Genomic DNA, 21,282 nt, shown 5'->3' with positions numbered 1-21,282 from the left:
TATGAAATATCCACCTATCTTCTTCTCTAGTAATAGGATGCCAGTAGAGAGAAGCTAATAATTAAAGCAAAATCCAAAGCTCGGAAAATTTGAAACCATCCAACAGTAAATGTATCGCAGAGCATTTAAGTGTGCAGGCTTGGTATTTTGGAGGCTGAGACACATCTCTTCCATGTAGGCACATTCCTTCGTAAGGACCGTCTCAACTCCGAGAAAGACGGACACGAGTTCGCAGATAGAAGCGCAGGGCATTATGCCAACTTTAAAACCTGATGGTTCTGGCCAGCTCAGTGGGTAAAGCTGCTACTGCTGAGCCAGACAAGCTCAGCTAAACTCTCGGGACCCACGTGGCGGAAGGAGAAAACCAACTTCCATCCTCTGACGTTCATAGGAGTGTCCATAGTATCTGAGGCTCATGGTATGTGACTGCCCACATATACACAAATAAATAAATGTAATATTTTAAAAAGTAAAGCGTGAAAAAATTTAATAGGGACAGAGTTAAAAGATACTAAAATTCATGTCTCAAATCTGGAAGGTTGGCTATGTTTTATATATAAACGTGACTTATTTTTATTTTAGTTTATATATTTTGTGTGTTTTGTGTGTGGGCATGTGTATCTCGGCACATGTATAGAGGCCAGAGGACAACATGTGGAATTGCTTCTTTCCTTCTGCCATGTGGATTCTGGCCACTGAACAGAGCTCATACAGCTTGGTAGCATGTGCCTTTACCTCTTGGGCCATCCCAATGACCCTAAACACGATTTACAAGTCAAGTACCATCTTTAAGAATGCCTTAGAATTTCCCTAGATTTATATAATTGATAGAAAAGCATGATTCATGAGTGAAAAATTGCAAAGCAAGCTGGACATGACCTGCGGTCCTGCTAACAGCACTCTCTAGCATCTGGCCCACCAGCCCTTCTCAGGTTCAATTACAATTGATTTTTATGCTCCAAAGCATTATAAAATTTTCATGTTAATTAAATTTAATTATAATCCAATTACTTAAACATAGGAATTCATTCCAAGCAAGACGAGCAAAACACTGCACACACAGGAAGTATCATTTCACTTTGGATCTCAGCTCAGCAACCATCCGACCCTGATTCCTTTAGCAAGAGAACTGTCTCTGCCTTGATGGACAGTTTCTCTCCTGCGACATGGTAATTCTTCACTTTGCCTACCTTTTAAGTTATCCAACAAATTATTATTATTAGCATACAAAGAATTAAGCTTTACTCTGGTAGCTTTCGAACAAAACTGGTTTTATTGTTTCTCTTTTCTCCCCCTTTGCTTCTCCTTCCCCTCCATTGCTCTTTTTCCTATTACCTTTTCTCAGACCACCCTTGTCCCCTCTGTTGGACTCATGTTCAGTCCCATAGTCTATACCTACTCTCATACTAGCTTATTCTTACACATAAAAATATTGAAAGCTAGGATCTGTCTGTGAGAGAACATGCAATATTACCTTCTAAGTCATGGTCATCTCATGGAGTATAATGCCTTCCAGACCCATCTGTTTCCTGCAAATTTCACTTTTCTTTACAGCTGAGCAAAATTACATGTGTGAGCATAGTCTGAATTTTTGTTGTCTATTCTTTAACATGACATGGAATAGCAGGCGAAAAATCGAAAAGACTGTTCATGAGGCAAGCGTGTTAGTCATAGACAAAGCTCTGCATGACTAAGTCATACTAAATGCACAAAAGTAACACGTGGTGATCTCAGTTAAATGCTTGGAGCCTAACAAAAATGCCATCTCATCTGAGATTCATAATGTATGGATGAGCTTGATTCAAGCCTTTGGGGGTTATTTGTAATAACCAATGAACACGGGCAGCAACCAAGTCAAGAACAATCACCTGCTACTTTGTTCCCTTTCCTCTCTGCTGCTCTCCTATAGTTCTTGGGTCCTCTTCTAGGTCTGCCAGGTTTTCAAAAGCAACTATACAGTAGTGGGTGTGCAGGTGCAGACAAGCTTTTAAGTGTTTCAGCGTTCTGCTGTGATCCCGATTGTAGAGGGCAACTGCCAGGCTCAAAAAAGAAGAAAACACTCTGCTATGACACAGTAAATAAATCATCTCATCAAGATCCCAACGTACACCACATCTAACTCTAGAGTCTATGAAGTTTTCTTTAAAGCCATTGCCTTCCAATGGTGTGTAATATGCTAACCACAGTTTGCTGCTTGCTTTATCAGTCCTTTTATCCACAATATTGTCTCAAAAGGCAGATGATCTAAAAGAAAACAAGCAAGAGACAGCAACAAGTACTGCACAAAGGCTAGCCAGATGCTCAGACACTTGACTTCATTAGCCATTAAGGAAGTGCAAAGGAAAGCCTTCGGAGCTTGCTGCTGTTACAGACTGGCTCGGGTGCAACAGCCAAGCAAGTCCCTGGCAGAGTAGTGCCAGCTCGGAGGAATTTGAGTTGACTGAATGTTTTGGAAAGCTGTTTTCCAGTACGCATGTAAGATGAACATGAGTGCACCGTAACCTCGGGCTTGACACTTTCACTCTTCGACTGAAATCCAACAGAGCTACGTGCCTAAACATGAACATACCACAATTGTTTAAAACCGTAATGTTTACAATAATTCAAACTGGAGGCTACTTACATGTCCATCAACAGTAGAAGGACTAACTAAATCACCACGGTTTGGCGCACAATGGAGTACTATATAGCTTCAAGAATAAGAAAAGAACCGTAACTACAATGGGGGGGTCTTATCAGTGAAGGGCAAGTGACACAGGTCGATGAGATAAGAAACTATCCTATCTGAGTTTATTTGTATAAGATTCAGAGGCAGGGAAAATGAACCCACGATGCCAGATGCCAGATAAATGGGTTTACTAGGGGAAGTGGGCAATGGTGAACACAAGGGATAGTAGAGGTATTGATAGTGACAAATACAGTTCATGTGTGTGGTTATGTGCACCTGTGAGCGCAGGTGTCTGAAGAGGCCAGACGAGCATCTGCTTTCTGGAGCTGGAGATTCAGGCGGTTGTGACCTGCCTGATGTGGGTGCTGGGAACCGAACTCAGCCCTTCTGGAAGAGCAGTGGACGTTCTTAACTACTGTGCTGTCTCTCCAGGACCAGTGCATGGTTTCTTGACTTGAGAGCTGGTCATGTTCCTCAAACTCAGCAACCTGAAATTTTAGCATCAGCTCTCCTATGTGTTTGACTTGCAGGTTACTCATCCCTATGTTTTATGTTTGGATTTTGAAGTGTTTAAGAATTTTAGATTAAGGATGCTCAGCCAGGGGAAGAAATCTATGAAAATGTTCTCAAACATAAAAAACTTAAGAATCTCAAGTACTTTTACTCCTAAGCATTTCAGTATTAATATCCCTTGTGGGTATCAATATTGGTGGAAGTTTGTCCTCTACATAAAATGGGATGAGATTTAAATATAACCTGAGTCCGTTATCTCACATACTTGAAATCACATCTAGATGATCTAACATGTAGTACAATACAAATGTTGGTGTCTGTTCCACTGTACTGTTGAAGAATGACAAGAGGGCTATGCATGCTCAATACAGATATGACTTTTTTCAAAGACTTTTGAACCTGCTATGAAATCCACAAACGTGGAACCTATGAGCATGGAAGGCCACCTGAACCTCAACTAAATGCTTAGCATAATGGAGACCAATGCCTTCTCCCAAAGGACGCAAGTGTCAGTGTTTTCCATGTTCACAGTAGAGCTCTCCACGTGTAAATTAATAACAGTTATTCAGTTGACAGCTTTTTATATCATTTAGTAAAGCAGCAAGACAGTTATGTAAATATAAAAATTGCCTGTAAGCTATAAAGCCAGAGTCTAAAAAAAAAATACTGTTAGGTATAAACAAAATAATGAAGACTAAATTCCAAAAATAAATAATACCGTCAAAATGAGAGCCTTATGTACTGAGCCTTATAGAGAAAACCAGGACTTCTAGCCTGGAGGCAGGGCTCATTGCTCACAGAACAGGTTTTGGGTAGCAAGCCAAGGCTGAACAGGAAAAGGAGAGTTAAATAAAAGGCACAGCTATGAAAGGTAAAGAGCTAGAAGTGAAGGATGGTGGCACACGCACACAACTTTCTTTGCTGCCCACATCGTGTTCACCATTTTTTCTAAAAGACAATGTTAGAGTAGGAGGAATCCTTAACAAAGCTGTCATCCTAAGGGGGAAAAAAGTTAAAAAAAAAAAAAAAGAAGAAAAGAAAAACTCCCAGAAGATCGAAGACTCACACACACACACACACACACACACACACACACACACACACACACACACACACCACTTAATAAAGGATATCCTGTCTGAAGATGCATTACCAGGCAATCCTGTAGCCAGACATACATTAAGGTATACTTACACAAACTAAGATGTGTAAATCGCCAAGCATCCTAATTGGCCTAGACCTCTGTGATATGTGCACTCCATCACTGACTGAAATGCAGTCATGGAGTGGGTGACTGAGCATCTTACATGTTATTAATTTATAGTGCTTTACATAGCATGTACATATCTATTATATATAATAGATATCTGATTTGTATGTATATACAAATGTTTTAATTTAGTACTGGTATGATCTAAGTTGTCATTTCACAAAACTGAAAACATATTCGAGAAGTGACAATAGGGGAGCCCACCACCAGTCCTGGGATTTGGGCCGTCTTTTGAGGTGCTCTCCACCCAACTGTTCAATGAGCAGCCCCAGCTCCATCAACTTTTCGAGCAAACGAGGTCTCACTCACAGATGTGTGCATCGCTGGCTCTTTGCTGCTGAGGACATAGCATGTGCTTCAGAGGTGACCTGCCTCTGGCTCTGAGCTGGCCTTCTATACAGTGGACTGAAATCCAGAGGTTAAACAGTGGTCAGCTAAATAGCAGAAGTAACTACATGTGGGTAACAGGTCAGAGCACTAAGGCAAAGAATTTTAAAAAGATTTCACACATCAGACCGAGGTACATAAATTTACAATACATACATACATACATATGCTGTATTCTGTTATGGCTTCTTGCTCAAAATATGGGTGAAAAGTTTAATAATAATAAAGAAATGCCACACTTTTTAGTCATGACTCTCCTACCATTCCAATTCCCCCCAAAACAACACCAGATTGTAGTGTTTGTTATTTCTATGTATTTAGATGTGTGACACAGAAAAGGGGTAAAACAAGCAAAATATAAATTACAGCCTTGAGACTATAATTCAGAACTCCCTACACGTTAGGCAAATACAGCAATAGGTTTCTTCTAATTCACAAATAAAGAATAAATAAACAGAAAGACACAAAGCCACAGAAGTCAGAGTTCTCGTTAGCTCATGAGAATAGAGGTTTTTTTTTTTAACACAACATTATTTTAAGATTTTCATGTTTAGACAGCTTCACATGCTAGAAAGTTTATGGCACTTATTTCCAAATCTTACAAAAAAATCAATTTATTTTTCTATTGGAAAAATCCATCCATCTCTGCAGATGTCGTCTTTTGAAAAAAACCCTTGGCTGGCTACCTCACAACTACATTTACTTCCAATGTGTCAGCTGTTGCATTCAAAACACAAATGGCACTGAGTAAATAACAGTTCTAAAACCCTTTCAGTCAGGGGAGCCTTTAAACGTCTTAGCCATTTATTCAATAAAGAGAGATCTTTCTAAATCTTATAAGAATGCAATGATCTCGTCTTCCCCTCCTACCCTTGATCTTCAACTTTATGCTTTAGAACATAGCAGATTTTGACCTTGTTTGTCCTGAGGTCTCAGATGAATCTCCTCTGCTGGCCAAACTCCCAAGGTCACAGATTTCCTTAGTGACACCCTTAAGAATTGATTAGTGTTCACTGTCAATTTTCTATTTGTTTAGGATCCCGGAATCTCCAGTCAGTGTTAAGCCATTCAGCACTGCAGTCTGGCCAGCCTGCATAAATTGCCTGCTCCCTTTCACGCCGTTCTATGAAAATAAAGAGGCTGCACACAGACCGAGTATGAAAATAAAGCCAACGCTTCCTGGGAGCCTGTCCGATCGCGTAGCGGTGCAGTGTATGTCAATTAACATCCAACCCTTGCAAACAGTGATACTTCAGTATCTGTGAGCGTCTGCCTTTTTGAATTTAATACTCAGACAGCCATTTTGCAAAAAAAACCACAGCAGGTCTACGAAATAAGGGCTGTTCCAGAGAAACAGTCAGGGGATGATAAAGCCGTTGGAAACGCTGGCCTTATTGCAACAGCTGTGTCATCCATCAAACGATTATCATCTACTATTTTTCCAAAGCTCTTCTAAATAGGATTTAACGTTAGCCGCCGTGGCTGTCTGTCATTTGACAAACTCCATAGTATTTCATCTCTAGAAAATAATTTCCTTTCCCGTGCTATGATTCAAATATGAAAACTCCAAGCAAAAAGAGTGTATCAACTGGTTTGAACTGATACAGATCCGAGACAATAGATACTGCACCCCCCCACCCCCAGATATACACACCAAACCACAGGTCCCTCTACAAGTTATTTCCAACCTTAGGAAATTAACCTGGCACAAAAGAGAAACACAGAGAAACATCTCCGGAAAGACCTCAGATTCTCCTAGCACTCAGGTGCCTTGACAACCCATGGCACAAATGATTGATTTTTCTGTTTGGTTCAGCACGGAGATTAAAGCATCCGAAAGAAGCAACATAGACCAGACAGACACAAGTTACATTTTCAGCTCCTAGCCACAACTGTACAGCAATAGAAACTTACATAGGACACCCGTACTCGCCGGCGATGTACCAGCCCGCAGCACTGCATGAAGAGGGGGCAGAACGCAGTCAGAGCGTGGCTTCACCAAGCTGCACTGTGCCTCGTCTTTTCGTCACGGCCACTGTCCATTTCTTCCCACCTTCCACTCCCAGGTAAGTGTCATGGGCAAATCAACACTTAGCTTCTGTCTCTAGGTAGTTTTTACAGACACTGCTGTTTCTGCAGGCATGCCAAAACTTTGTTCTTTCTGACTGCCTTAAATTTTTTTCTTACAGGTAATCTGAGATCTTCTTTAAGGGGGCTGCCTACTGGCAGAAACCTACTAAAGGTAGCATTTCTCTTCCCGGAGGAACTATTGTTAACGTGGAGTTTTGCCTGTTCAAATCATCAGGGGTTTTGAGCAAGGCTTTTACAGTAGCCATGCTCAACTCCAGAGATGTTCAGACCTCTGAGCCTTGCATTTCACCAGGCTGCAGTATGCTGCTTCAGAAGGGAGGAGGCCTACCCTGGCTGCTGTTTGTGTGACTGCTTCTGAGAAGAACGCTGCTCCTGCGCTGCTGCTTGGCTGTTACATCGCCCTCTTCACTACGCACCGACTGGCGACAGCATCCTCCTCTCACTGGTACCTCTGTATCATTTTGGGCACATCTGATTTGCTCTTTCTCCCTCCTCCCCTTCCGCTGACAAATGAGTGAGTCTAGACTTTAATTCACTGTGGATTCTTAGGACTAAAGAGCTACCCTCTACACTGTGAGACGCTTTGTCCTGCAGTTTGTATTTCAAAGGAATTGTAAGGAAGATTGCTGAAGTAGCCTCGGGACCTGACTCACTCAACCACTGCAGCTGTACAGGTTTTTTGTTTTGGTTTTGTTTTTTTTCCCTATGTGTTGCCAAAGACTCATTTTCTACATTGAAGCATGTTAAATAAACACAGCTCTGGCAGGCAAATGTGATCAGAGTCAGACCTAATTAATTGGATAAATAATATATCATCTATGATTTAGACACAATAAGCCAAATGTTCCCTAAGTCTGAGAGCTTACAAAGTCAATACTCCATGTAAACGATCACTTATACCATTCCCCAAGGACATAGCTTTCTGACAGAGAGAAGATGTTTACATTCTTTGTCTAAGGCCCTGTACATATCACAGCATGAAAGATGAATCATTAAGGCACCGGGGACTTGGCTATTAATTTGGATGATATCAACCATTCTAATAAAGCAATGATTCATATAACCTTTTAGTACACCACACGTATTGATCCAAATTTGCCCCCACACCCAAGTCTCTCCATATCAGGTACCTTAAGTACCTTAAGTAACTTAAGTAATTTCACACCATAGTCTAAGATCCACAACCATGGTTGTGCTCTTTAGGCCCATGGAAAATGAGAGCGCACTGATTATCTGCCTTTTGCCCAGGTTTTCCTTGCACCTGGGTAGCAATCCTGTATTGCTTTTGTTCTTTCTTAGAGATGACTGAGAACTGGAAGATGCCATTACTTTAATTCAGACTTCTTATATGACTGGTAATATAGCACTAGTATAATTAATAGCCTGGACTTAACACAGTCCTCCAAATCCTATGGTTTATCACATGCTAGCTGTTCATGTTTTTGAAGGATCAAACGGGAAAATGTGACTATATAGAGCAGAGGCCCTCAATCTTCCTAACGCTGTGACCCTTTAAATCAGTTCCTCATGTTGTGATGACTCCAAACCGTACAATTATTTGGTTGTTACTTCATGAATGTAATTTTGCGACTGTCGTGAATCATAATATAAAGATGATATATGTGTGTGACCTCTGTGGAAGATTTGTTTGGCCCCTCAAGTGGGTCATGACCCAATGATTGAGAACCACTGACACAGAGCTTTGATTAAGTCAGAGGCATTTCTAAATTAAATTGGAATTAACTTTTGAATTAAGTCTTATGAAGAAGATTGATAATTTTTGGACTATATAAAATATATTTCTAATATACAGAATTTCGGTTTGATTTTTTAAAAAAATTAGTAAGAAGTATAGTAATATAATAAACATAAAAGTCAAGGTTTTTATTAAAAATTTTATACAATATATTTTAATTATTTTTCTCCCTTCCTCCAACTCCTCTTCGAGAGAGAGAGAGAGAGAGAGAGAGAGAGAGAGAGAGAGAGAGAGAGAGCATGAAGTTGGATGGGTAGGAGATAGGATAGATCAAAGTTTCTAAAAAAGGCTCTTTATCTCACATTTCATAAAAACAAAGAATAAAAATGAAGTCCAAGTTAGAATAAGATGAAAACACTGCTGGAAAGTGTCATCTCTTCTTGGATTCAGAATTTGATACAGAATTCACTTAACTTTTTATTAAGTATGATATTTTTAAACATAATATGTGAGAGATTTCCCCCACTGCATTGGAGATTCCACCCACACTACCACTCAGGAACCCAGGAAAGAATGCTCAGCCCTCTAGGTGGGCTCTGCAAACATCTGCTGGCACCTTCTGTCTTCCTGCCGCTGGGCTCACGTGCTACGGGTGGGAAATAATAAAGCACATTCCATTTGTGGCTCTCTTTTCTTTCTTTTTAACAGAGAGCCCACATCCCTGTCTTCTTTTAAGTATTGACATAAGGCAGGTGCCACCACACCCAAACCAGACCCCAGGATCTTACAACACAACACAGAGACGAGGGGAAATGGGAACACTGGGCAAACTCCTAACCATCCATCCCTTGAAGGTATAGTCAAAGCTCTGTCAAGTCAGGGATATGTGGCCTCCTTTTCCAAGACAGGCAGTGCTGCAGCCAGTGGACAAGAAGCAGAGGAAGGAAGCCAGGAAACGCAGAAGCAAATCCAGCACAAAAAATTTACATGCCGACTAGGTACATGGCACGTGGGCTTCTGTAGAATATACAAGCAAAAAAAAAAAATGTGTGAAGCCTACACATTTATGAGACCCTAGGACAATATAAATATATTTAAAGTATGTTTTGGGATTTATGCTTTTACTTCCTGTCTTGGATTGTCCTGGGCTTGCTCATGTGCCTTTGCCAGTATGCGTGTGTGCATGCACCACATATGCATGGGTGTCTGCAGAAGGCAAAAGCAAGAGTGGGGACTCCCTGGAACTGGAAGTAGAGGCCATTGTGAGTCACGTTGACACAGGTGCTAGGAACCCCAGTTCCATGCTCTGTGGGAGCAACAAGTTCTCTTAGCTACTGAGACATCTCTCCAGCCCCTGGGCCTTTTTGAAACAGGGTCTCACACCACACAGGATGTTCTCAGATTTATTGGGCGCTATGCAGACTAGGATGATGTTGAACCCCTAATCTTCCTGCCTCCACCTCCCACGTGCTAGGGTTTTACCACACCTGGTCCAAAGTCTTCAAACTAAACTTAGTTCTCCCAGAAATTCAGTCCTTTTTTTTTTTATGTATACATGTTTAGCATTGAGTACAGAAAACGACATGTAGAAAAGGAGATATAAATTCACACTTGTACCTTTATCGTTCATTTACCATTGCATCCATAGTAACCAGAATTAACATAGAGAGCTTGTACTAAGACAAATAGATACTCCGGCTTCCCCAGCAACTGTACTTGGGGCATGGGATTAACTTCTGGCCAATGAGAAAAAAAAGTGGAAATGCCCTGAAACAACCTCATAGACATCCTTAGAGAGACTGAGCCTCGCCTTCCTTTTGTCCTTTCCTCTTTTGTGCTGGCCTGAGGTGGATGAGATGCTGAAGGAATACAGGCAAGCCTGTTGCACACTCAGGGCACACAGTAGCAGGGCCCCAGTCTCCCTCTGGGGGCTGCCTGACGAAATGGCTTGTCATGGCATGGTAATATGAAGAGAAACGTGCCCTCACATTGTTTAAGCTACTGATACTTTTACTCCAGTTAAAGCAATGAGACCTATATTAAAAAAAATCTCTCTGAGTGTTTTGGAGTGAGTGATTAACTGATAGAATCCAAGGGAGAATAGGGGGAGGTGGGAAACCGATGGGGCAGAAAAGTGAAGGGGGCAAAAAGCACAGGTCAGGAGTGTAGTCCAGGCCAGACTAGTGACCAAGACTCTGCAAGACAGTTCAGGCTTTATCCAGCAGGAAAGGAGAACCATTAGACCTTTAAAATGAGGAAATAACTGCTATTTTAATTAACAAGTAGGAAAAAACAAGCTTCTTTAGGTAATTTGGTCTAGAAGTATTGAACAATCCTCCTAAACCAGTAGGGAGTCTGGAGCTGCTGGGCTCATGTGCTGGCAATTAATGATAAGTAATCAAATCAAATGAAGCTAATCAAACAGATGATGATTTATGGAGTCCACTACTAACCTAATGAATGGTTATGAGGTATTTTGTAATAATATATGGCATATTTAAATTAAGATATGTATAAAGTGATAACAAAGAAAGGATGATAGAAGCAGTTACAAAGAACTGTAGGTATCTGTGGGTGAAGTCAATGACGGGCATTTAAAAATCTGAGACGTGTGACCCCAAGTATGGCTTATGAAATGTGAGGATTGTTTCTTCATTGTTCAGGTTGTTTGTTACTCCTTGTGAGGAGAGAGAAAGCATGCAGCAACTGAGACAGTGTACCTCCTCAGAAAAGAGTGACACTGGAGAAATAAAGCCAGCTGCGAAAGATGACCTCCCTGCAGCTGGAGAGACTGCAGGGAAAGCAGAAGGGAGGCACTGAACACTGGGGTCTTAGCTATCCCGAGGAGCAAGAAGTCCTGGCAAGGAAGCCTGGGAGATGGCACCAACACCTGAGTTTGCAGTCTTAGTTCTCACATCAGGTGTTGCCATGGTGATGCTCACTCTAACCACAGGATAGGATGAGCAGAAGCAGATAGAGAGGTAGATCTGAGGGGCTTGCTGCCTAGCCAGTCTAGCCAAACCTGTGAGCACTAGGCTCAGTGAGAGATGCTGGCTCAAAAAACACAGCAGAAATGATGGAGAAATACACTGAATGCTGACCTCTGGCCTCCACATGTGCATGCACAGGTGAGCATATATGTGCATACACGGGTGAGCACATCCATATACACATCTGTATAGGCAACCATATACCACACAAACACATACAGAGAGAAACTCTAGCATGCTATTGCATGCACAAAAGGGTGACTACAGATAACTATTATAGCATATTTCAAATATTTACTACTTTGGATGTTTTCACCAAAAACAAATGAGAAATATTCAAGGAGACAGATTAAGCTTTAACCTAATTCAAATATTATACAAGATATACATGCATCAAGATTTTTTTCCAGGTATAACGTGTATACAGGGAACACGAATGTTACATTTATTTATTTCTGTGCACATATGGGCACGCATATGCTACAGGTTATGTGCAGAAGTCTGAGGAGAGCTTGCAGGGTCACCTGTGCCCTCCCACCATGGGGGCCTGGGGATGGAACTTAGCTCATCAGGCATGGTGGTAAATGTCTTGACCTGATGAGTCACCTTGCCAGCACCAATTTCCATAATTTTATACATCAGTTAAGAACAAGTTTTCTTTTAAAATACCCAAAGTCTGCATGATCTTGAGATACTTTCTAGAGCGGAAAGGAAGGTGTTTCATCCAGAGTGGCTCTGCTTGGGCGTTACAGCTCTTTCAGTGGTTAAGGTTTCACAAAGCTGGTCTCCAGCCTCAGAGCCAGGGTAGCCCCTGAGATCGTGTGACACCGATCTATCCTAGTGCACTGTTACAGGTACACATGTTTGAAGCCTAGCGTTCTTAAGTGAACCAAAAATTACTCCTCTGTGTTTCATAAATGCAACAACAACAACAACAACAACAACAACAACAACAACAACAACAACCCAACTATCCATATTATCTATTGAGTCAATATCACCTGAGTTTTTCTGGGTACGTGCATGAGTCTGTCAGGTACTTGTCATAAAATAGGAAATACAATAACCAAGATCCTTAAATATAGGGAGTTCAAGGTCCAGGGACCATCTGAATCTGTTAGACACACAAACACGTTTTTTTTTTTAAACCAACTAGAATATTAGTTGGATGAAAGCATAAAATGTTAAAAAAAAATACAAAGCAGGTAGACATTTGAAATGGCTAATGGCAGGGAAAGCATTTCTAGAGAGTTGTCTTTAAACTAAAGCTGTAAGGCAGGAAGGCGTTAAGATTGAAGTGGGGAGTGTGTGTGTCAGGGGTCGGGGGAGTGTTAGAGCAGAGGAAGAGGCAACTACAAATGTCTCTGTAGAGGAAGGGATGAATCTGTTTGAGTAGCCAGATGACTGAGTACGAGAGGGAGAGGGGCAAGAGTAGGTTTGGAAGGCAAATGGTAGGCACAATACGACCTCTATGCTAGGACTTTCATCTTTGTAGTAAGAGGAATGGGATGGCTTCATTAAGACAGGCACAGGCACAGCTGGACTTTTAACATACATGCTAGTGGTAAGGTTGCAGCAGGGTTGGAAGATGGCTAGAGGAAAGCAGACAGCAGCTAGGAAACTACATTGGGACCATCTAAGTCAAAGACGATGATGGTGTTACCTACTTGAGGACTCCTTCCCCCCTCTTCTTCTCTTCTTCCTCCTCCTCCTCCTCCTCCTTCCCCCCTCCTCCTCTTCTTCTTTCTTCTCTTTCTCCTCCTCCTCCTCCTTCATTGTGTTTATTTATGTGTGAGCATGTTTAGCAGGCCCCAGAGATCCTCCTGTCTCAGCCTCCCAAGAACTAGGATTATAGGTGTTCACCACCACCCCTGGCTTTTCATATGGGTGCTAGGGATCTGAAGTCAGGCTCTCATACTTTCACAGCAAGCAGAGTCACCTTTACTGACCAAGCCATCTCTCCAGACTCAGTCTTTAGCCACCAAAAAGCACAATTCTACTTTACTCAGCTTCTAAGGAAATACTATCATTCTTTTTCAGTTTATTTTTATTTTGCCAAGACTTCTGTATTTCTCTTTGATCTAGTACAATGCTTGTTTATTTCAGAGCAATAACCTTTTTTCCCCTCAGTAATAAGACTACACACAGGTAACAGCAGAAGTTAACAAAATAATGAAGTAGTTAGGAGAGAAGACATCGTATTTCCCAAACTACTAGAAGACATGGTATGGGCACTAAATCAATTTAGGCAGTCCAACTTTTTGAAATGGACTCATTACTGTACTTTACAAAGCTCGTGCTTGAGAACCAAGTAATTGATCCCCTCCCCCCGCCACCCGCGGGGGTGGGGGGGGGGACAGAAAAAACTTCAATGTTTTGGCTAAGAGTATGATTTTGTATAGGGTCACACGCATAGCTACCTTTGGCTACATGCAGCCTTTGGGCCACAGGTGGGTACCTGGAGGACAACTTTGTGGTGCAGCTTATGTAACACATGCTACACTCAAGAGTGTGATGGAACTGGGTAATCCTGATAATCCCCTCTTACCTTGTAATACAATCACATCTAAAGGAGTACAATCCTGCAATGAAAGCCATTTAAATCCAATGCCCTCCTTTTTCTGCGTAGCTCAAGGAACCTTGCAAAATCCACCTCTATCCTTTCTCCTTTGATTCTCTCAAAACTGACCTGAGGGCATGTCCTTACTTTGCAACACAAAGTAGGAAAACACTTAAACATTAAAATTCACCCAGGTTCCCTACTGTCTCCCTCTGCTTTGTATTGAGTTGATTTGGATTTCTAGCTCCATGTATCAGCTTTTAATTTCTGCATATCACTCGTTACTCAGAGTCTGTGCAAGGAAAAGAAGCAACCAAAACTTCCATTTATCTCCTTCTCCTACTCTGACCCAACTCCTTTCTACTCAGATTTCTGGTTACCCTCAACAGACTTCAGGGCACTGAGGTAGCATCAGCACTTTCCAGCTGAAGGAGAAACGCTGTGCAAATGCAGAGGCTCATTATGTTAATCAGAAAGGTAACGATGAAAAACCGAGCCCAAGACCATCCATTGCTTAACATTCACCATGACACATCCTTTATTCCAAAAATGTATTTGACCCCTTCATTTTACTCATTATGGGTGGAAAGAAATACAACCTGCATATAGGAAAGAAAATATTGGTCTTTGGATGGAAAAAGGCATGGTATTCAGATATAATATCTCATGAACAAATCCATGATGACCACAGCACAAAATACTTCCAAGTGGTTATTTTAATTTCCTCTTTGATTGGAATAACCAAGAAAGAGAAATGCACATTTCCTCTTCAGTTGCCACAAAACATTCTTGACAGACTATAAAATTTTCACACACATACACACACACACACACACACACACACACACACACACACACACACACAGAGAGAGAGAGAGAGAGAGAGAGAGAGAGAGAGAGAGAGGCAGAGAGAGAGAAAGACAGACAGACAGACAGACAGACAGAGACAGAGACAGAGACAGACAGACAGAGACAGACAGAGACAGACAGACAGAGACTATGTATTTTTATTAAAATCCTTGTCACAAAGATTCTTGGCCACAGTCATCCTGCTCTAGTGGAATGAGCAATTTCCACTTATTTTACTGATTTTATTTTTTGAGATCAGGATATAATTATATCATTTCCATTTTCTTTTTCTTCAAACCAAACTTACCCTTACAGACTTTCTTGCTCTCTTGCAAATTCCTGTCTCCTTTATCATTAGTTTTTGGAACATGTATATATGCATATATATTCTTAAGTAGACAAATATGACCTATTCAGTCTACATAATGCTATTTTATACATGCTTACAAAAATGGACATTTGGTATTAGACAATTAGTTGATGTATATCCTAGTTAGGGTCACTATTGCTGTGATAAAAACATTATGACCAAAAGAACTTGGGGAACAAAAGGCTTTATTTGGCTTTTCCTTCCATATCACTGTTCCTCATCACTGCAGGAAGTCAGAACAGGAACTCAAGTAGGGCAAGAACTTGGAAGCAGGAGGTGATGGAGAGGCCACTGAGTAGTACTGGTTACTGACTTGCTCCCCATGGCTTTCTCAGCCTGCTTTATTATAAAAGCAGGGACTGCCTGCCCAGGGGTGGCCCCATGCATCATGGGCTAGGACTCATCAATCACTAAGAAAATGCCCTATAGGCTTGCCTACAGTCAAACTTTATTGAGGTATTTTCTCAACTGAGGCTCCCCTCTCTCCAGTGGCTCTACCTTGTGTCAAGTTGACATAAAACTAGGTAGCATAGTCTGCTCATCCTTGGATAAGACTATATTTCAGGTTCTCTACATTCCTTAGTTGCTTGTGGTTCTTTGTGTGTGGTTGAACCCTTGTGGGCTTTCTCCACTACACTTTAGCATGACTATTGTTGTTGTCCTTGTTCGTGATGGTGAAACTTTTTGGGTGTAGCTTCTGACATTACTGGGAGGCACACTTTCGCAGCAATCCTCTGGCTCTTACAAGCCTACACAGCTTTTGATGCCTGTGAACCACAAAATGACCAGCATTTCACTATAACCCTAAGGGTGCAATAGTGGCATGTATACCTTGGTGACAACCAAAGGCTCACTAATGGCTTATATTCCACTCAACAAAAGGGAAATCATGCCTGGTACTGGAAACAGCCAACTACCCAGGGCTAATGAAGTAACGGATCTCTGAGGAGAACCTACAACTACAACCACTTTATTAAACCAGCACAAATGCTATCTACACTCTAAGTATGTGCCTTTATATTCACATATAAGTGTAGTTCTCACCCATCAACAAGAAAACTTTTTGCAACAGATTGAGACCACTACAGGAAACTACAACTATCAAAAGGCAGAGCCCAGTCCCAATGGATATGTCTATTAATCCAACTCCATATGTTCAGGGAACATTGTGGAAGATGGAGTGGAAAGACTGCAGGAGCCAATTCAATGCTTTTTAAAATCCTTTGCTCAGGTCAGGTGTGGTGGTGCATGTCTGTAATCCCAGCACTCAGGAGGCAGAGGTAGGCAGATTGCTGTGAGTTTGAGGCTAGTCTGGTCTACAAAGTGAGTCCAGGACAGCCAAGGCTACACAGAGAAACCCTGTCTCAAAAAAATAAAAAATAAAAAACCAAACCAAAACATAAAATCCTTTGCTCAAGTAGAAAAGAGAAAGAAGAGTGACAGCTGACGTGTCCTGATTCCTACTGAGCTCTAGTCCCTATAGTAGACTAGAAACTTGACACAGATGAGTCTATAGTATAAATTCTAACTTATTTCTAATTTATAAATTAATAAACTGATCAATACCTGAGTAAATCAACTTAAAAGAGTCAATTATTTACTTTGGCTTACAGTTGCAGAGGTTTTGGGCCATCACGTCAAGGAAAACACCAAGGCAGGCTAGATGCTGTCATGGCAGGAGAGAGGGAAAGAAGAAGAGAGAGGGCACGAGAAGCAAGTGGAAGAGAGGGGAAACGGGGGTGGGGAGGGGGAGAGGAAAGAGGGAGATTGGGGTGGGGGAAATTCCTCCTCTCTTAGCTTTTATCCCATTCACATCTCTATGCAGGGGGGTGGAACCTTCCAAATTCTAAGTAGGCCTTCTCTCCTCTCTGGAAATGCTACCAGACACACCCAAAGGAGCACTTTACTAAGTAACTTTCAGGGCTTTCTCAAGCCAGTCAAGTCCACAGTCAAGATTCCCCATCACACCAAGGCGTACCAAAGCAAGGAGTGTTACTTGTGCCAAAACAGGCAGAGTAGGGCTTTCAGAATTCCAAGCCATTGTGTTCTCCATCTTGTTCTGCCCCAGGGGAAAAGCAATTTCACAAGCCAACCCTGGAGGAGCACACAGCTCTTTATTAACCCCTAAATCGACTGGCTGCCACTCTCCCCACAGTGAACAGAGTCAATCTGCTTTTAAGTGGTTCCCTTCTGGTAGTTTCCAAATCACCCTCAAGGTCTATAAACATTCACTCTCCAAACTACTCTCTTTCCCTTTCTTACAAAGTCTAAAATTTTAATCATGGGAAATTTCCTTCTATATCACTAGTACCCTCCCCTCTTAAGAGAGAATTTACTATGTAGACCCAATTAGTATCTTCTTATAAACATTAAGACATCTCTTAACTATAGGAGCTATAACAAGTGCAATTGATATAATCCATATTTTCTCTCCCTCCCTCTCCAACTCCCTTCCCTCCTTTCACCAAACTTGAGAAATAATTTAAGGAAATGTGAAAGAACAGAATTTGGCTTTGGTAGTACTAAAGGCTGAGTTTTGGGCTTACACATGCTAGCCAACTCCCCTACAGTAAGTAAGCTAAGCGCTCACGAATAAATTTTAAAATAATAATGTTTAAATTATACAAAGATTGCGGATCGGTGGAATGAATGCAGAAATAAAGACTGAAACGCACCCTGTGATGACCAATACACTTCCTCTGGAGAAGCCATGAATCTGTCTGCAAGCTTTCTAGCAGGCAACTCCTAAAGGGAAACTCGGTCACTTACATAATTTACTGGCCATAAGCTTAAAATAAACCAATGCTCAGAAGCACCACTCTGCTTGGCACCCAGAGCAGACACCAAATTCTCCTGAAGTCCCATAAAAAGGAACATCGTGTAAAGGCACAGGCAGTGTTCCTGCCGGTCCTGCCGGGAAATGCCACAGCAGGCTTTAAAGGGCTGATTCTCAGACTGACCTTCAGAGGACGCTGAATGTCTCATACCAAATGGCATTTGATGACATACTCGGGGACATCGAGGTAGAGGGAGCTGCACACCATGCTCGCAGGCTTGGTGTGAGCCAAGTGTAAAGGAAAAGTAAGGACAAAAAGAGGGGCTGTGTACTGGCGCAGACAGTGAGCATGATTCCTTCAGGCTGGAGACTGTGACAAGACTAACATTGTTTATCTCTGGATGGCAAATCAGAAAATCAGGGGGTACTCCGTTAACATCGCCTTACTCCCTAGTTGCAGTGGTAGGATTTAAAGGAGGTTGCACAGACTTCACATTATGTATCTCTTCTCTAGGACTCCAGGGTTTCTATGTTGAAGGGAGTCTCTGTCCTTGAAATAGTTCCACTACCAGTTTGAAGGAGGAAGTCATTGCCTGAGTCAATGACCCCACCAGGTTCTCAGGTGCACTCCCAACCCAACGGTTACACAGATGGCCCTGGGTATTCTAAATGGGTCATATGGCAAACCAAAAAGTCATGAACCTAGGAAAAGGACTGGTGGAGAGAGTGGGGTACAGAATAATCAGAATCCATCATATTACATATATGGAATCACCAAACAACAAAGTCAATCAATGAAGAAGACAAAAAATAAGGGAGGAATGAAAGACAGAAACAACTCATCTCAATGAATAGTGACGCATCATGAGCTTCCGATGCACACGAAATGGCAATGATACATTGTCATTCAACATGATGCATATGACTGACAGGGAAGAGGCTGGAGGAAGGAACCGTTACGGGAAAGCCAGATCATACCAGCCTGCCATGGCTGAAGTAGATGGATCCTCCTTGTTCCCCTTTCTGCTTGCCCCCCCTCCCCCACCTACTGGCCTTGAGAAGTTCCAGAGAGTGGGAAGAAGATATTTTGGGTGTTTTTGCAGTAGGACATACTCAGGAAACGGGGGCTGGGGTTGGAGGGGGGACTTACGCACAATGGCACTGCACCTATAGATGAGGGCTGAAGACTGAGCAGAAGGGAAAACGTTTAGAGAGAGAAAGCCCACCAGAAACGTCGTCTGGTTCCAAGTATGCCATCTCAATCTTGGTTCCTACTCACAGCTCCAATGGTGCTCCCAAGTAGCTTGTTATCCTAAATCTTTAACCTCCATTTGGCTAAAGGGAAAAGATTTTCTTCTATACCTACTGCCTGATCACGGAAATGTTCTACAAATCGAGAGGAATCATTTCAAAAGAGATGAGATAAAGGGAGAGGAAATTAGTCAAATCCACTGCTAGCTAAGAGAAGTGTGTGAAGAGAGTCTAACACTACCTTTGCGCGGCAGCCCATTCTCACGCTGGTTTTCCACGGGATTACACGTAAACAGAAGCTAACATGAAACATAAAAGGGCTGGCATGTGTGCCTTCAGTTTACAGTGGAGTGAGGTTAAAGACTGCTAAACTTCCATGTTACAACAGGGGACCTGACTTGCTTAGGAAGGTATCTAAAGAAAGAGAAAATGCATAGATGGGCATTCACATTTTACCTTATAAGCCTAGTCTGCTTGTTTAAAGTCCATATTTCTCTGAAAGGAAATCTTACAGCTCCTATCCTAATACAAAACTAAGTATCTTTAGAATAATTTAAATACTTTAGAAGATTAAAGCCTTCCTTTGCTGGATTACAGTCAATTATGGTTCACTATGTAACTCTTACACACACACACACACACACACACACATACACACACACACACACGGCACTTTCATGGAGCTATTTCCCATATTGCTATACTTCATACTGGGTTCCTCTTTTCAGTAGTCTTGAGTCTGAAAATAACCTTTTTTTTTTTTTTTAAATAACTGCTGTTTTTTTTTTTTTAACACATTTTTATTGAAAATTAAAAATAATTCCTATTACATCTCATTTTCTATCCCATCCCATGCATCCTCCCATTCCTCCCTCCCTCCCACTTTCACCCCAATCCCCCTTCCCTATGACTGTGGCTGTGGGGGACCTCCTCCCCCTGAATATGGTGCTAGGGTACCAAGTCTTTTCTTGGTAGTCCTCTATCCTTCTTCCGAGTGCCATTGGGCCTCCCCCACAAAGGGACATGGCCAAATATGGGGCACCAGAGATCCTGTGAAAGTCAGTCCCCAGTCTCCACTTAGCTGTGGAGAATGTTCTGTCCCTTGGCTAGATCTGGGTAGGGGTTTGATGATGACTGCCCGTTTTGTCCATGGTTGGTGCCTTAGATCAAGCAGAATCCCTGGGCTCAGATCTAGCCATCATTCAATGGAAAAAGGATAGCATCTTCAACAAATGGTGCTGGTCTAACTGGATTTCTACATGTAGAAAAATGCAATTGGACCCATACTTGTCACCATGCACAAAACTCAAGTCCAAATGGATTAAAGACCTCAATATAAAACCAGAGACACTAAATCAGTTAGAAGAAAAGGTGGGGAAGAGCCTGGAACACATCGGCACAGGAGACAACTTCCTGAACAGAACACCAACAGCCCAGGCCTTAAGGTCAACAATTAATAAATGGGACCTCATGAGGCTGAGAAGCTTCTGTAAGGCTGGAGACACTGTCAAAAGAACAAAGCGACAGCCTACAGACTGGGAAAAGATCTTCACCAACCCTGCATCTGACAAAGGTCTAATATCCAAACTTTATAAAGAACTCAAGAAATTAAATGCCACCAAACCAAATAACCCAATTGAGAAATGGGGCTCAGAATTAAACAGAGAATTCTCAACAGAGGAATATCAAATGGCTGAGACACACTTAAAGAAATGCTCAACATCTCTAGTCATCAGAGAAATGCAAATCAAAACAACTCTGAGATTCCATCTTACACCCATCAGAATGGCTAAAATAAAACATTCAAGTGACAACACATGCTGGCGAGGATGTGGAGAGAGAGGAACACTCCTTCATTGCT

The 21,282-nt window shown here is 41.8% G+C and overlaps 1 protein-coding gene and 1 long non-coding RNA gene across 12 annotated transcripts in view; one reads left to right on the top strand and one right to left on the bottom strand.

Moving 5' to 3' along the window:
* The window catches only part of CACNB2 (calcium voltage-gated channel auxiliary subunit beta 2), a 340,356-nt gene that overhangs the window by 214,499 nt on the left and 104,575 nt on the right, over positions 1 to 21,282 (bottom strand). For 4 of the 11 annotated variants that reach the window (XM_084782563.1, XM_084782564.1, XM_084782567.1 and 1 more), the window contains exon 1: positions 6,753 to 7,029. The exons of the other annotated variants lie outside the window; for them this stretch is intronic. In XM_084782563.1, coding sequence (XP_084638689.1) covers positions 6,753 to 6,800 — 48 coding nt within the window. In that variant the 5' untranslated portion in view covers positions 6,801 to 7,029. Of the gene's footprint in view, positions 1 to 6,752; positions 7,030 to 21,282 lie in introns of those variants that run through there. 11 annotated transcript variants of the gene reach the window in all.
* On the top strand, positions 6,778 to 8,559 carry LOC311597936. Its single transcript, XR_014779407.1, has 2 exons — positions 6,778 to 6,904; positions 7,028 to 8,559. It is a non-coding gene; the product is annotated as an uncharacterized lncRNA (long non-coding RNA).

Source organism: Acomys minous (assembly GCF_964271855.1).
Source record: "Acomys minous genome assembly, chromosome: 5".
Classification (NCBI taxonomy): Eukaryota; Metazoa; Chordata; class Mammalia; order Rodentia; family Muridae; genus Acomys; species Acomys minous.
This window is presented reverse-complemented; position numbering and strand designations above follow the sequence as displayed.